General features: G+C 39.9%; 1 protein-coding gene across 4 annotated transcripts in view; it reads left to right on the plus strand.

The window, feature by feature from the left end:
- Positions 1 to 17,719, plus strand: part of MYO16 (myosin XVI) — a 574,351-nt gene that overhangs the window by 314,376 nt on the left and 242,256 nt on the right. For all 4 annotated transcript variants that reach the window (XM_021929768.2, XM_021929769.2, XM_003914068.5 and 1 more), the window contains exons 17-19: positions 11,704 to 11,815; positions 15,578 to 15,695; positions 16,457 to 16,528. In XM_021929768.2, coding sequence (XP_021785460.2) covers positions 11,704 to 11,815; positions 15,578 to 15,695; positions 16,457 to 16,528 — 302 coding nt within the window. The remainder of the gene's footprint in view (positions 1 to 11,703; positions 11,816 to 15,577; positions 15,696 to 16,456; positions 16,529 to 17,719) is intronic.

A 17,719-nucleotide genomic window follows, 5' to 3' on the forward strand; every position in this document is an offset into this window, starting at 1 on the left:
GAGCTTGGAGGTGCCGATGGTTCTAATTAACATGTCAGAAAGGATTTTAGCATGCGTCCCCCACCCTGTCCTGAAGCCAGGCTTCTGAGCTGCCTACCTGGAGTGTGTGTCTGTCCGCCCGAGGGCAGACATGCCATTTTTTGAAGGTTAAATTGACTGTCCAGTTACCTTATCAGTAAAGGCAATCTGACTAAGTATTTAAATATCTGTTGGTCACTATTTTATTATATCTCCATTCCTTCTCTCCTCCCCATTTTGTCATACTTCCTTCCGGAGCATCTCTGATCAATATTTGTATGTTTGTTTCTTACACTAAACTTTCTTCACTAGATAACCTTACCTAATACGTTCTTCGTTAGATTATTTGTTTCTTTTGATTTTGGCAAAAAAAAAAAATAATAATAATAATAAAGAGGGTTGACTTTTATGGCATAAATTTTTCACTTATTTTGCCAACCTTTGACCAAAGGAAGAGTAGAGCTCGTGTTCACTATGGACTTGTCATCCTGCTACCTATGGCACTACCAGATATATTGGGAACCTATCCGGCAAAACTGTAACCAACTAGGTATACACATGGAAACTCTGAAATACATATGGAAACTTGCAGGTGTATATAACCTTCTGTACACTCAATATTAATTTAAATTTTATGAGAATCCACCAGGAATTTTAAGGCATGATCTTTATCCATAAACAAGTTAATGACATTTAATTTTTTGTTAAATAGGAGCTATTAAATATTTAAATGTATGAATAAGTGAAATGGGGAGAAGAGAGTGTATTGGTCAGGGTTCTCCAGAGAAACAGAGCCAATAGCCAAGAGGGTATGGATCTATACAGAGACAGAGATGGATTTTTTTTTTTTTTAATTGAGATATAGTCTCGCTCTGTCACCCAGGCTTGAGTGCAGTGGCACGATCACAGGTCACTGCAGCCCCGACCTCCTGGGCCCAAGTGATCCTCCCACCTCAGCCTCTCAAAAGCAGGGACTACAGTTGCAGGCCACTATGCCCAACTAATTTTTTTTATTTCTTGTAGAGACTGGGTAATTAAAATTTTCTTTTAGTCCTGCTAACCTGAAAGAGGTTGCTTGATACATCTGTGGGTTATATTCAGCGCAGTGTTTTTCACACCATACTTTATGAGCATTTGATGAAGGTCAGGGGTGGGGCCTGGATGAACCTGCCTAAGAATACCTTTGTCGGTAGTAACTATCCGTACATGGTCATGTGTCTGAATCAAATAAACTGTAATATTTGCATATTACTGAAGTTTCGGTGTAGGTGCCTATGTTAGTCGGTATTGAAGACACAGGGTTAGTGAAGTTTATCCTTCCTGTTGGTGCTGTGGACATGGCCTTGCACAATGCTTTCTGGTCACCTTCTCCCCTGAGGAGGACCTCGGCACCTGTTCAGCCTCACCTGAGGCATATTTCTGTGCCCTCTTCCTGTATGGAACCCTCTCAAGACTGAGAATGTATTGGTGTGAGTTAGAGAAAGTTCTGCCCACCTCTCCCTCCAGGCAGATGCAGCTCCCCAGGCCTCGACTTGTTAAACTAATCCCACCATCTTCAAGGCCAGGCCAACCCACATTTCCTGAGCAAAAACTGATTTTTCTCTCCATTTCACGACTTCACTCACTGAAATATCAGCAGCTCTGGGTGTGTGTTTCTGGCTGTGTTTATGCTGGACACAAAGCTCGGGGATGAGTTCAGGCTGGGGTCAGCCCCTTAACCGTTGTCCAGGGCCTTCTGTGCAAGACACAGCCACCCTGTCTGTCTCCACCCCCCGGCTCTCCCAACTAGACATTTTCAAGAAACGAATAATTGGCCATACGAGTATTCACTATGTGTAAGGTGGCAAGAGTTTTGAATTTGTTTCACCAGATGTTTTGAAATATTTCAACTGATTAGAAAAATATGGATGAACTATTCTGGGAATGTCACAAGACCCAAAGACTTTCTGAATGTGTAACTTGTTAAAAGGATTCTGTTCTTTTCCTAAATTTATTAGATTCTGTTCTTTTCCTGGAGACCACTGACAAGATTTTCTCTTTCCAAACAAAACAGTTTGTGACTCACATATTAATACTTTCCAGGTGGAGATGTATGTATCTGAACGCATGGTTAATAAAAAGTTGTACTTGCATTCCTTGAGGAGGGGGAGACTTAAAATTTAAAATTAGTTAATGTGTTTCAGATAGTTCAGAAACAATACAGAAAATAATTTCTTTTTTAGGAGCAAAGTGAGGGCGGGTGGGCAATCAGCGCTTGGCCATCGTCATTAGCAAAGTGTGCTGTCTTTATTGATACCCACTGTTTAGTTTAAACCAACTGTTTAATTGTGCCTTATTTGGCTTCTGTTTATATATTAAACATCACCAAGTAAAAGATAGCTCTGCCCACAATAGAGAAGACACTGTTCCTTTGTATTCACACAGCAGATAAAAAACCGAGCAGAACATTGTGTTTGCAGTCTGTGAGTCTCTGACTTGGTGAATGGACTAAACAAGTTGGTTTTTAAGTAGTAACATTTTTGTTTCTACTTGAACCTTCAATCGCAGCGTGCCTTGGGTACACAAGCAGGCACACAAGGGTTGTTTCACGCGCACTGATCTCTGTGCCTGCTGAACGGGGCCACACCTGCACCCTGGAGACACAGGCCTTTGAAGTTCCATGGGGATGTTTTTGGCAAACAGTCAATGTTTGTATTTGATCTTCAAATCATATCTATTCCCCCTCCTCAGAGTGATGCCGCATGCTGGATGGTAACAGTTTTCATCTGTGCCTCCACATAGCACTTCTTGAAAGAAATCTTCAGTGTGGACTCCTCTGTTCAAAAAGAAAACCCTCCTGTGATTTAGTCCACAGCTTGATCTTATTCATGCATTCTCAGGTGACACAAGAAACTTAGTCCAGGACTAGTTTTACTCTGCCTCAAAGCAAAAGTATTAGCACACGCACTCACACTCACACCTAACATATATACACAGATTATTCTGGCGATATTATGGACTTGCTTTGGAAGACGTAACATCAGCCTGCTCTTTGTTGTCAGGACAATAAACAAATTGGTTAAATGGACGAGTTAATTAGAAATAGCACATAGTCAACAGTTGTTACTGACTTATTTTCAATAAATTTAACTTGTAATGAAAACCATTTCGTATCCAAAGCACAAGTCGAATTTTATACAATTGTAACACATATTCATCTGGTTTGCCACTGTTTCTTCTGTAAGAAGGAAGGTATCTGTGTTGCTGGAGAAGGTGTGCTTTTTTCATACTGGTTGATAAAATTTTAATTTAGAATTTAATTTAGAAACTTACTCTAAAGGAAGCACCATTAGGCTTTGTGAAAAAGGGGAGTGGGAAGAACCAAGGAGCTTAAAAAACAAAGGATCTCCTAAAACTAGTAAGTGAGTTCAGCAGTTGACAGGATATGAGATCAGTGCACAAAATCAATCACATATATTAATCATTATGTATTAACAGTGAACGTGTGGAAACCACAATTAAAAACATAACAATTAAAAACATAACACCCTTTCCAATTTCTCCAGGAAAATTAAATACTTAATTATACACTTAACATGTACCGAATCTGGAGGGTGAAAATGAAAAAAAATACCAATGAAAGGAAAAGAGACTTATAATGTTCACTTATTGGAAGATTCAATATAATTCAATATAATAAAATGCCAGTCATCCCTAAGGTGATTTATAGGTTTAGTGTAATTCCTGTTAAAATCTTAACAATATTAAGACACATATGGAAGCTTATTCTAAAATATGTGTGTAAGGGCACAGAACTTCTAATAGCTAAAAAAAAAAAAAACAAACAAAAGAAGAATAAAATCAGAGGAACTACCCTACCCATATTAAGGACTACCATGCAGCTAGAGTAATCCAGACATTATTGTCTGAGTAATCCAGACAGTATTGGTAGACAGACAGACACAAAGATCAATGGAAGAGAAGGGAGAGTGCAGAAATAGACTCACACAAATATACTCACACACAAAAAGGTGATCTTTTTGGCAAACATACAAAACAGTCGAGTGGAGGAAAGATCAACTTCAAAAGGTGCTGGACAACTGCGCATCCATAGACAAAACAAGCAAAACAAAAATAATAAAGCAAAGCCAAAATCTCACGTATTATGGAAAAAAATCAAGATGATCAGAGACCTAAATGTAAAGTATAAAGCAATACAGTTTTTAGGGAACAAAAGAAGGAAATATTTGGGATCCATGACTAGGCAAAAAGAACTTAAGCTTGACATCAAAATCCTAATCCACATTAGGAAAGATTGATAAATTATATGACATCAAAATGTAAAACTCTTATTCAGAATACTTCATTAAAAATATTATAAGACAAGGTTCAGGCTGGGAGAAAATATTGCAACCTTCATATCCAACAAAGGACTAATATTTAGAATATATAAACAGCACTCCAAATTAACAGTAGGAAAATAAAAGCTGTTCTCGTCCAATTAGAAATGGGCAAAAGACATGAAGAGATATTTCACCAAATATGAATATACGGATAGCACATAAGCATGTGAAAAGGTGTTGAGTGTCATTAACCATTAGATAAATGCACATTAAAACCCTGATAAGATACCACCACATACCTATCAGAACAGCTCATAAAAAAAATCTGTGACAGCATCAAATGCTGGATGTGAAGAAACTCACTGCCCCATGCATTGCTGGTAGGAATGTAAAATAGTGTACAGCCATGCTAGAAAAGAGTTTGACAGTTTCTTATAAAACTGTAGATGCAGCTACCCTACGACCCAGGTATTGCACTTCTCGGCATCCGTCCAAGAGAAATGGAGGCGTATGTTTACACAGATACCTCTATGTAAATGTTCGCAGTGGCCTTATTCGTAAAAGCCCCACTAGAAGCACTCTAGACGTTTCTCAGACGGCTAAGTGGCTAGACACACCGCCATGTGTTAACACTGGAATACAGTTTAGCCGTACACAGCAGCCTGGATGAATCCACAGAAAACTGTGCTCCCAGTTTTTGATTTAGAGTTTGGTAGAGCTTCTTTTTTTTCTCCCTTTAGAAACATTTTCATTGAGAACTTTATAAACTTGATAACAGATGTAGGGATGACTTAAAAGCATTACCTCCCTCAAAACATTTTTTTGTTTGTTTTTTGTTTGTTTAAGTTCTGGGATACATGTGCAGAGCTTCTTTTTCTTATGATTATGTATAATACTTTTCGATTTTCAGAAATACTGGGGAACATGGAAAAGAACAAAAAAGAAGAAAATGATTGGTATGCACCACGAATGCCTGTGTTGGAGAAACCCCTATAGATGCAGATTCTTCCAGACGCTGTCTAGTCCTTCCTTTTAGGTTCACTTGGTTTTCTTGGGACTCTTGTGGCTAGCTCATGGGGAGACAGAAAAACTGCCAAAACCTCATGCTATGAAGTTAATCAATGGAAAGTGAATTAGGCATCAACCTAGAGGCCGTGGAGAGCTGGGAGGAGTGGGCATCTGATGATGAACACTGTGAGGGCAAAGGCTGTGGGGTTGGCTGGGAGCCTTCCCCAGGGCCTATATTTTCCCCAGGACGTCCCTGCCAATTAAATACCTGTTGAAATTATGTTCTCAAGTGGCACTTTTCACAGCAATTATGACTTTTATGTGATTTGACACTTTAAGAACGCAGAAGTTTATTTTTCCTAGAATTTGCCTTAAGGAGAAATAAACATGCTTAAATAATTGTTTAAAATTTGGAGAGAAGAAATGAATAATATATAAATTAATGAACAATGTTGATGTAGACAGATTTCTGGTGAGGAAAGATATTAACTATTCTCCTTCAGCTGCCAACTCAACCCAACACTTAAGGTCAAGACACCTCTTCACTGCTTAAAAAATACAACTATAGGCCTGGCATGGTGATGCATGCCTATAAGCCCAGCATTTTGGGAGGCCGAGGAAGGCCAGATCACCTGAGGTCAGGAGTTTGAGACCAGCCTTGCCAACATGGCAAAATGCCATCTCAAAAAATACAAAAATTAGCCAGGAGTGGTGGTGGGCACCTGTAGTCCCAGCTACTCCACTCAGGAGGCTGAGACAGGAGAATCGCTTGAACCTGGGAGATGGAGGTTACAGTGAGCCAAGATCATGCCATTGCCCTCCAGCCTGGGCAAAACGAGTGAGACTCCATGTCAATAAATAAATAAATAAATAATAAATAAATCTATATGTAGTTGATATCAGTGTTACTAAAATTTCTATGGAATTGGACCACCAAATTTCTACAATGTTTTTATCCTTTTTCTGTAAATAAAATGTAGGAGACTTTAGGAATTGCTGACTTTCCAGAGAGCAGAACAGCAAGACCTTTGGTGTGTCCCATCCGCCTTGCAGGAAGCTCCTAACTAAGCTTGAGAGACGCTGGACTCAGGGGCAGGATGGGGGTGTGTTGGTCCACCGATGTCAGGCTTCACAACTTTAAACAGACTCCAGTGCCCTTATTTCTGAAATAGGTAAAATAATGGCTCCGTTTGCGAATTGTTGTGGAGACTAATAGAGGAAGTGCCTCAAAAACATCCAGGGGAGAATTTGGGCCATCAGTATCAAGAAATATTAGTTCCCATTGCCTTTCCCTTTGAGTGGAATTAAACAGTATTAATCCATCTGTAGTTTTTATCCATCTAGAGCACCCATGTTAAGAGTCTTCTACCCCATGATAGAAACAGCAGACAGACTATTCCCTTGATCTGCCAATCTTTTAAAAACAAAATAGCAATGACTCTTAACAAATGCTCTCTGAAATTTCTGACTCTGCACATGGAGATATCTAGATGTTGCCAGTGTTCCAAGAGCCAAAGAGGATAAGAAAATAGGCTTAAGCTATAGATGTATGATTTTGACTCATAGAAGAATAGTATAGAAGACATTGAATATTAAGTTAAAGGGTCTGAATGCTAGAGGTTATGTGACCGTGAATCAATACGGGGGCAAAACTGGAAACTCTTAGATGAAACCCTTGCTTTGATTCATCTAGGATGGTTCTCAGCCACTGTGTTGAGATTAGTGGGATAACATCTGTGGAGGTGAAGCGAGTCCACTAGCCACTGGGAAGTCCATGACCCATTACCCACCATTATTCTTACCTATTTCAAACTATTAAAAAAAAAAAAAAAAAAGTCTGGGCATGCCATTGTAACATTGCATCGATGATTGTCAACTTTCAGGCAATTCACGTCAGTATACAACAGCGAAGTGTGAACTATGCTCTTTTCCTTTTACCTATTTGTTACTTTTTTCTGTCTGAAAAGTATAGAAAAGCGTATTTTATGGTTTAAGATGGTTAGTGGCACAGTCATTTATTTGGTTAAGAGCTTCATTAATGACGGAGTACACTGACTAAAAGTTGCCCACATAGGCAAGATATAGACATTCCAGGAAATACTCATATTCCGTACATGCATTGCAACCTGAGCATAGGAGGCCTACCACACGCAGTGTCTCATTTGTCATTCACAAAACCACTGCGAACTAGAAATGGAGAATTTTTAAATCTATTTTTAATATATTTTTACTCTGTTTTACAGATAATAAAGATTTAAATGTTTGGGTTTTTTTTTTAATTGTCAAATAGTACTTAAATATGTCTCCAGATTCTTAGTTTCCATATTTTACCATGCATATTTTCCAAGTTTTATTTTTTTTTTGCCCTTATGTGAGATTTCATGATTGAGTGATGTCAAAGGGAAAATTTGTATTTTTAATCTCCAAAAATAAACATGTATTTTTTTTTATTCTGGTACTAACCTTCCCATTTTAAGATATAGTTTTGCTGATAAGTAAGAACTGCATTTCTAGTGAAATCATCCTAGATGCTTTTGAATAGTGGGAGAATTTTAAGTATTGTGCAAAAGGCATTGTGTTTTTTTCTTTGTCTTTATGACAAGTTTTCTGGCTACAGAGGAAAATGCTCACAACCAAGCTGAAGGCATCTTTCCTGCCATCAGGCAAACTGCCCTTTCAAATTGTCTGTTTTGAATTGGTTCCCACCTGACCCATTACGTAGTTAACAGACCTGTCTGCAACTACCAGGATTTCTTCACAGGGCTTCATCTACCCAAAATTTAACTGCAATAAAAAAGCCGCTGTATTCATACTTCCTCATGGAGCGGGTCATAGCTGCTGTAAATTCTAGGCTAAAAAGTAAAATAAAATGGAGGATGGGAGGTTTAAAGAAATACTTAAGCTAGCTGGTGCAGGGCTACGGGGAGCTTACTAATTATCAAGAATTGTAAATTTTTTTTTTTTTTCCCATTTGACTCTAATGATAACAGGAGCCAATTGTTCTTTGCAAGACAAGTGGCCCCTCAATGGAATATTAACCTGTGCAATGATCAAGGAAGTCAGAAAAAAAGATGTCAGGAAGATGCATAGAAACCTACTGTGAGGACCAGAAGTATGGAGAGGGGTTACAATTTTTTATCATTAAGATTTATCACTAGAGCCAGCGTGTGCTGGCTCACACTTATAATTCCAGCACTTTGGGAGGCCAAGACATGCAGACTGCTTGAGATCAGGAGTTCAAGACCAGCCTGGGCCACATGGCAAGACCCTGTCTCTACTAAAAATACAAAAAATTAGCCAGGCGTGGCGACATGTGCCTGTGATCCCAGCTATTTGAGAGGCTGAAGTGGGAGGATCACTTGTGCCTGGGAGGCAGAGCTGCAGTGAGTTGAGATCACACCATGCCGTCCAGCCTGGAAACAGAGCAAGACCCTGTATTATAATAATAATAATAAAAGGTTTATCACTAAAGGTTTATAGATTGCAGACAAAAGGACCCTCTGACCATGGTAAGCCAATTTCTTACTGATATCATTGCCCTTGACCTTTTTCTGTTCCACTGCCCCAAACCCCAGCTTGCTCATCCTCCATCAGGCATTTGAGGGGCCCTAGAGGAGGTGACTCCACCCCAGGAGCTGGTCTCCACCGCCACCTGGGCATGGCATGCTGCAGCATCAGCTCAGCTCCTGCTGCTCCCTGCTTCACAACTGTGTCCCTTCTCCGCAGCAAATGTCTTAAGTTCCCACGACCTTCACCTGGTCACCGAAACCTCAACCTCTTTCTCTCCTAGAAAAATCAAAGCTACAAGCATTGGTTGCTCTCCTCCTCTGAGATGGCACCAGCCTTCAGGGTCGTATTTGTCACCTTACCTGGCACATCCTAGAAAGTCAAGTCATTTCTGCAGTGAGAGGCAGACCCTCCCCTTGCACCAATTCCACACCCTCTCCTTACCTCCTCCATTTCCCCCTCTTCAGTACTCTCCACGGCTCCCTTTCTTGAAGTCTTTTATGTGGGTTTTTATGCGTCTACCTTAGCAGGTTCATATTCCAAAGTCTTCCCCACACCCCACTCCAGCCCCTAGATTGTTCTTCCAACCTCAGCCGAGATTGAGGAAAAAGAAGTTCTCATAGACCCAGCTCACATGGCCATTGCGATCTGCTTCTCCCTTCCAATTCCAAAAAACATTCCCCTTGTCAAGGGCACAATTTCCTTGTTTCTGTGGTCTCTTTTCCATCACTATCATTCAGTCTTAAAGGCACCTTTTCCAGCCAGGCACAGTGGCTCACACCTGTAATCCCAGCATTTTGGGAGGCTGAGGTGGGTGGATCATGAGGTCAGGAGTTTGAGACCAGCCTGGCCAAGATGGTGAAACCTCGTCTCTACTAAAATACAAAAATTAGCCGGGCGTAGTGGTGTGCGCCTGTAATCCCAGCTACTTGGGAGACTGAGGCAGGGGAATTGCTTAAACCAGGAAGGAGGAGGTTGCAGTGAGATCATCACACTGCACTCTAGCCTGGGCAACAGGGCAAGACTCTGTCTCAAAAAAAAAAAAAAAAAAAACAACCCTTCTGTTTTAATGACTCAAATTTCTTATAACATTCTTACTCCATCCTGGACACTCCATTCTTTCCTTAGCCCTAATTCCAGCATCTCATTTTGTGTGAGCTCACCCTCTCCCATGGTTCTAGCCTTCTGCATGCTGATGACTTCCAGATCCTATTATCTAGTGTTTTTCTGAATTCCAGATCTTTATAGCTATTATTTCTTGGGACTACATTTAAACTTTAACAAGTAGTTTAAAGTCAATGTGTCTAATATCAAATATAAGACTTTATCCTTCCAGAAACCTATTCCTCCTCTTGAGAATGTTTTCCAGTTGAACGGGCCCGCAGTCCACCCTGTTTTCCCAGATGGAGACTTGCTACTCATCATGAGCTCCCCACTCTCCACCTCCCGGTGCCCAGTTCACCCCCTCGTACTGCCAGCTCTGCCTTCTCCCTTCTCCTCTCCCCATCCATCCTCTTCTTCACCACCACTAGTCTCCCACTGGGCCACATGCTCCCCTTACTTGCCTTACCTCTTTCCAGGTAATCTTGCCCTGGGCTACCAGGATATTCTTTCCAAGGCACCAACCTGGTCGTGCCACTTCTTTGTTGCAAGGCCCTCAGAGCTGCCTGTCACTTCCAAGACATGACAAACTCTTTTTCAAGCTGTACAAAGCCCTGGCTACTTCTCCAGTCTCATCAATCTTTGCTCATCTCACCTTAGGCTCCAATTTTGCACACATGGATGTATTTTCCCCGTATGCATCATGCTTGACCAATTCTTTCTGCTTTGTACATGTTCTAATTATTCCAGGGATAAGCTGAAAGCCTGGGAGTTGCTTGGCAAAGTCTTATATGGCAACTGTTAGAACCAAAACCTGCTTTTCCCCACCATGTTTCCTCATGGTCCACTTCTGGGTGTGGCCCCTTCCTGTACACTTATACCTGGAGTCTGTCTCTCTGATTCTGTCTCCCTTGTCTGTGCCCCTGCATAGTTTATTCTGCTGTTGTTGAGTCCTTTTCCTTCATATTCTCAGCTGCTCGGTATTGCCTGTGTTACATAGGTGATTCGTACACGTTTGTTGAGGGAAAGGAGTAAATCAGTGGCATAATCAACCATCTCATTATTGAAAAGTACCAACAAGGAAAAATAATAACTTACTATAAATTAGGCATCTTTAGTTCAGATATTAATTACAAAGCATATGATAGAACCTGTCAAATTTTTATATGAAATACATGAGTCACAGCCAGGTGCGGTGGCTCACAGCTATAATCCCAGCACTTTGGGAGGCCGAGGTCAGGAGTTTAAGACCAGCCTGACCAACATGGTAAAACCCTGTCTCTACTGAAAATACAAAAATTAGCTGGGCATGGTGGTGCGCACCTGTAGTCCCAGTTACTGAAGAGGCTGAGGCAGGAGAAACGCTTGAACTCGGGAGGTGGAGGTTGCAGTGAGCCAAGACTGTGCCACTATACTCTAGCCTGGGCGACAAGAACGAAACTCCGTCTAAAAAAAAAAAAAAAAGACATGAATCACTTGTGACCTTCTCCTGTCACAAGGAAAGGTGCAGCAGCTAAGATGAAAACCGAGTAGAGGAATGTAAATATGTCCTGGTACAACAAGAACTAACATTTCCCTTTCCTGAGACATCATGTGGGGTTATGCACCAAACGCTTTGAAAACATGGGGACACCATGTCCAGGTGATTCCCATCATTTTAGAGATCAAATATGGCAGAAGTGACTTTTAACCACAGAAGTCTGACCAGAAGCCAAGCGGTAACATTACGCGCCTTGTCTCCTAACAGGTATTTGAACCAGACCATGCAGGACGACGCGTCCACAGGGGAGCGTTCTCTGAACAGGGAGAAATTGGCTGTTTTGAAACAAGCCCTGAATGTAGTTGGCTTCAGCAACTTGGTGAGTCATGTCATAAATATTTCACTGAGTAAATCAACCTTCTACTAATTTATACAAGTTATTCATTCAGAAGTATTTACTGAGCCCCTATGACATTCCAGGTATTGCCGAGGACACTGATGATTCGACAGACAATAAGCCCCAATCCCTGCCTCCTAGAGCTGACGTGCTAGTGGGGGCGGGGGGCAGGGGGCAGGGGGCAGGACTTAATCCACATGTTGAGGAAGAAGGGAACTAGGAAGAAAACATAGCAGTCAGCAGAGAGTGGCAAGAGGAGAGGGTGCAGTTTTCAAGAGGGTAGAGAAGGAGCCCTTTCCCAAAATGAATATAATATATACATTATATATTTTTAAATATATATTTTATAATATATAATTTTAAAATATTTAAAATATATTTTAATAGATCATAAACTTTATAATTTACAGATTATATTTATAAATAGATTATATTTATAAAATATAATTTAAAATTTAAATATATAATATTCAAAATACATATTTTATATATGTATCCAAAACAGATCAAATAACTTTATATTTGATCAACCCATGAAAAAACTGATAAACCTAAAGTAACCGTTCGTGTTAAGAATCACTTGAAAATTAACATAATCACCTTGTTAAAACATCTTCTTGAACAATGTAAATGTTTCAATATTGTTATATTTTATTGCACAGAATTGCCAAATACCTGCAAGTATTATGAAGCTGAAAAATACCTCCAAGCATTATGAAGCTGAAAAATTACACTTTAAAACTTTTAGACCATGGCCGTGCAGTAGAACCATCTCTGATGATGGAAATGTTGGTGACCTGCTCTGTGTTGTACCACACGGTAGCTTCCAGCCACGTGTGGCTCCTGGACACTTGAAGTGTGGCTTGTGGACTGAAGAAATAAATGTTTATATTTCTTTATTTTAATTCATTTAAATTGACATAGCCATGTGTGGTTAGCAGTTACTGAATTAAACAGCACCCGTCCAGTGAATAAGACATAAGAAATGGTCTAAGGCTTGAGAAAGACCTCTCAGAATCCCTTCAATCTCTGTTTTCCAGAGGCATTATCTTTGCCTCCATTCAACATGGTGGTATTTTGGATTATGGTCAATTTACGGGCAATTCCTCATGAATATTTAATATAATATCACAGGGATAACTTGGACATGCCACTAGTTCACAAGCCCAGACTGGGTCACAGATTTAAAGTTGTTCTTTTTATTTTTCTGAAGCCAATACATGCGGGCAGTGAGTGGGTGGGGAGGGTGGAGAGGTCCACAGGGGGAAGAGGAAGGAAGTGAGGCTCACCCTAAATCAGTGAATGCGGGGGCACCTTGCTGCACTCACCCTTGCCGTGTTGAGAGACTGGAACTCAAGGAGCCCGCAATCACGTGGTGTCTCGTTCTTTTTGGCTCTGATTACCCAGCCTCTGTTTTTCTCCTTTACTGAGTCCTATCCACTGGCACTGTTCTGTCTTTGCACTTGCTGCTGTGGTACTTTTTTGTTTTGATATTTTTCCCTCCTTCCATGCCTGAGATGTCTGCTTCCTCATAGGAAGTGAAGCTAGAGATATGGATAGAAACCATTCTGCCAACATACCAGTTGCCTGGAAACAGGGCTTTGAAAATTCATGACTGATCCTCAAAGGCAGGGCAAGCAAAGTACACTTTCTGACTAAGGTAACCCAGGGAGACTCTCATAGCCTTCTTGGTAAAAGTAGTAGGTACACACTAGCAAAAACCATGAAATTAATTATTTCATCCTGACCCTGGGAGTGACTTGAATGAAGACAATTGAATCCACTTTAGAGGGATGGATTATGTCCAGTAAGATTCAAAGGATGGTATTTCTGGGCCAGTGAGTTCTTGAATCAACACTTGCGATTGTGGTCCTGAGAGATCTGTTCGTAACCGTGCCTCCAGCTCTCCCGTCTAGCAGGGTGGCAGGGATGGCTGCTCACTACGCAGAGACACAGAATCACACAGCCTCCTTTCTGCTCAGGAAGGAGTTTATTTTTACTTTTGTCATAGAATCCAGCACACTGTAATGCATATTATAGTTATTTTCACAGCTCTGTCTCCATCACTAAATTATGAGATTCTTGAGGACAGTATAGATTCTTCAGCTGTCTATCCAGAGGTGCCTATCTTGCAGGTACCAGTACCTTTCATGAAGACTAATTGATTTAAAAAAAAAAAAAAAAAAAAAGCTGGGCATGGTGGTGCACGCCTCTAATCCCAGCATTTTGGGAGGCCAAGATGAGAGGACTGCCTGAGGCCAGGAGTTCAAGACCGACCTGAACAGCATAGCGAGACCCCCATCTCTGCAACTGTTTTCAAAAACATTAGCTGGACACTAATTTTTGCCTGTAGTCCTAGCTACTCAAGAGGCTGAAGTGGGAGGATCACTTGAGCCCAGGAGGTCAAGGCTGTAGTAAGCTACGATTGTGCCACTACAGTCCAGACTGGGCAACAGAGTGAGACCCTGTCTCAAAAAAAAAAAAAAAAAAAGGAAAAAAAATAAGTTGGCAAGTAGTTAAGTAGTTTGAGAGGCTTGAATAATGCCATTTTATACAGCATAAGTAAATGAAATTTGAAAAGCAAATTTATGATTTAGGGATTAACTGAAAACATTTTTATATGTATATGACCTTCATAAAACATTATTATACCTGAAACTTAGAGATCATTCTTTTCAATGCTCTCATTTTAAAATTGGTAAAATCTTACCTTATTATGAAAACTACAGGCTCTGGAGAAAATCACGGAAGTCTCAAGAAGTATATTGTTTCCACTGTATATTTATAAAGCACATCAGCATTGTTCTTAGAACAGCTGCCACAGTAGTTACGGAAGGAGGTTTTGTTCTCAAATTACAGATTAGGAGACTGAGAATGGAACAGGCTATGCCGCTCGCCCTTCACAGGGCTCAACCTGTTTTACTATTGATATCATCATGCTAAATATTTGACATTCTAGAGAAGTACAGTTTAACTTGCAGCTTTTTCTTGATTTTTCATTCTTGCCAAAAAATGACTATCCAAAATCAAATTTAAGGTCTCATTTATTTTTTTATGCAGCGTTCCAGATTCTCTTTCAGCACTCTCTTACTTCCTGCTACCCTCTGCTCAAAGATAGCTCTTGCCAACATCCATTTTTTTTCTGTTTTCCTTAAAATACCTTAAAAAACAATTAGCATTTTGTGAGTCTAGGCACAGTGGTTTTCATTACGCCTCCTTTAGTTTTTCCTGGAGAAGTAAACAATTTTGTAATCATCATGTTAATTTATCTCATAAGAGAGATAGCAAAGAAGTGAACACTATAATGTAGGTTCTTGAATGAAGCGGCCACAGCAACTGCAAAGTCTAAATAGCATCCAACGTGAGCCTGGAGAGGAGGGGGAGTGAAGTCTAACCTTACAAGTGAAGCCCAGCCAGTCAAACCCACAGCACACAATTATTCATTTTTGTTATGATGATTATCTACAAGCTGTTAATTTATATCAGAATATTATTTCCTGACTCTCTTATATTTCAGGAACAGAAACATTGATTTAGAGAAAATATGCTTTGAATTATGAGGTTTTGATGTTGAGGTAGAGGCTAGTAGTTTTCTTGCCATAGCGAATATTTGGGATCTGCAAACTCACAACCTCATTCATAAGCTCATCATTTTTGTAACTTACTTTTAGATACTTAAACATTTTGCCTTTTAATCTTTCTTCTAAGCACCCTATTCCTTGTCTCTGTTTGTAAAACGCATAGGAGGTGGAGAATCTGTTCGTAATTCTAGCAGCAATATTGCACCTTGGAGACATTCGGTTTACTGCCCTGACTGAGGGGAACTCCGCCTTCGTTTCTGACCTCCAGCTCCTGGAACAAGGTCAGTGGAACGTGACCTTCTGACATTCACCACATTGATGTGCAATTTTGTAGATCTACCAGTAGATGGCGACATAGTACAGAAAAGCCTGTTGGCGTAAACGCTTTCCTCTATAAGTAGAATTCAGTAAGCTGGGAAAATTGTCTACTTTGTTTTTTCTTATAATCTGTTGTGGAAATGAATAGCAAGATGTACTTTTTTGTTCTCATTCTGTGCACCACGTTAACAACACTGATTCTTTAGCACATACTTGTGTTTATTTATATTGTTCTAAGTACCCTTCACCCCACCACCCAGTGTATTTTGGGGGCATGTTATTAGCTAAACATTTTAAACAGAATGTAATTACTTCCCTTTCAAAGATCTTGCCAAGAATCTCGCTCTTTGGAGCTGCCTCTTTAGTCACTCCCAGATTTTAAAAAATACCTTAAAACCACAGATTGTCAATAAACAACATATCTTCACCTATATCAAAGAGATTTAACCAGGAACCTGGAAAAAAACAATTCCATACCATCTGTCAGGACAGGGAGGAAAAAAATCTGCTGTGATTTAATGCACAGAACTGTAAGAACTCATTAATATTTTGATTAAGATGTTTCTCTAGTTGAATTTGACAATTACAGTAGTAATGGCTTTTTAAAATACTCATGTTTTGTAATGTGCCTATATAAGACTTATCAATTATAGCCATAAAATTCAATGTTCTTGGAATCAAAAAATGTACTAACTTTATGTTTATAATGCTGATTTAATTTTAGTGGCTGGAATGTTACAAGTATCAACAGATGAGTTGGCATCTGCCTTAACAACTGATATTCAATATTTTAAAGGTAATTTTTTTATACTCTAACATCTTTGTGCAATTTAGAATCAAATATGAAAATTAAATACAGTTTGACCTGTCCCCACTTAGTGAAACTATTTCTATGAATTTAAGGTCAAATGAGAAAAGCATTATGAGCCTGTTTGGTCATTTGATGTGACTATAGTTTAGACTCTTTATACTCCTGAGAGACCATTTTGCCTAACTGGTCACCCTTTCTAGATAATCTGTCATCTTAGAAAAACAAAACCATCAATCCAAGAGGGTTTCTTCAAATAAAATATTGGATCCATTTGCATGTGTGGTGCCATGCTGCACTCTTCAATGAAGGACCGACCTTTTCCTGCTACCTCATTGGTTAGAATAGCTGTCATTTATTGGGCATTTATAAACTGATAGGCATTGTGCCAAGTCCTATAAAAATTGTTGTGTTTGAATTCTCACAGATTGCTCTGATGTGGGCATTACTATTTCCATTTTAACGGAGGGGAAAACTAAAATTCAAATAAGTTAAATGACTTTGAACCTCAAATCACTAGTAAGTGACATGTCTGGAATTCGAATCTAGCACTGTCGGACTCCCAGATGACGTGCTTAATCTCTATGCTACATGCATCTCTACTCAGTGAACAAAGAGAGTGGTTTTCCCACATGATCTTCAAGTACTCACTCTAAATGATGGCCTTATGTTTTCCTCTTTATTGTGATTGTGAGAACTCACCATTCATCTAACCTTTCTTCTCTAAATCTCTACTATTCTTCCTCTGTGGCCTTTTGGGCCTACTTGCAGGTATTTAGGTAGGTGAGTCATGATTCCTGCCTCACTCCTACTCTCAGAATATCCCCAAACTTAATGAATCTCCCCGTTGTTCACTCCGTTGCCCAAAAGTTATCCTTGATAGCTCTTTCTCTTCCAACTCCTCCATTCATAGGTCAGACAGACGCCATGAATATCTCCCATTCCTACTTCCTACCCTTCATTTTCATCAGCACTGCTGAATTTATCATTCTTTCCCTGCATTACAGCAAGACACTCCTATTCCTCTTTTATCTGGCCTTATCTCAACTTGCCCTCCTTCCAAACTACTTCTGAAATAATCTTTCTGAAATGCAATAGGCATTTCAGGAATAAGGCCAACAGTCTTTCAAAGATAGACCAGCTCGTCACTTTAGGTGGCTTAGGAGGCCCCACTGGCAC

This window comes from Papio anubis, chromosome 15 (genome assembly GCF_008728515.1).
Source record: "Papio anubis isolate 15944 chromosome 15, Panubis1.0, whole genome shotgun sequence".
NCBI classification, from domain to species: domain Eukaryota; kingdom Metazoa; phylum Chordata; class Mammalia; order Primates; family Cercopithecidae; genus Papio; species Papio anubis.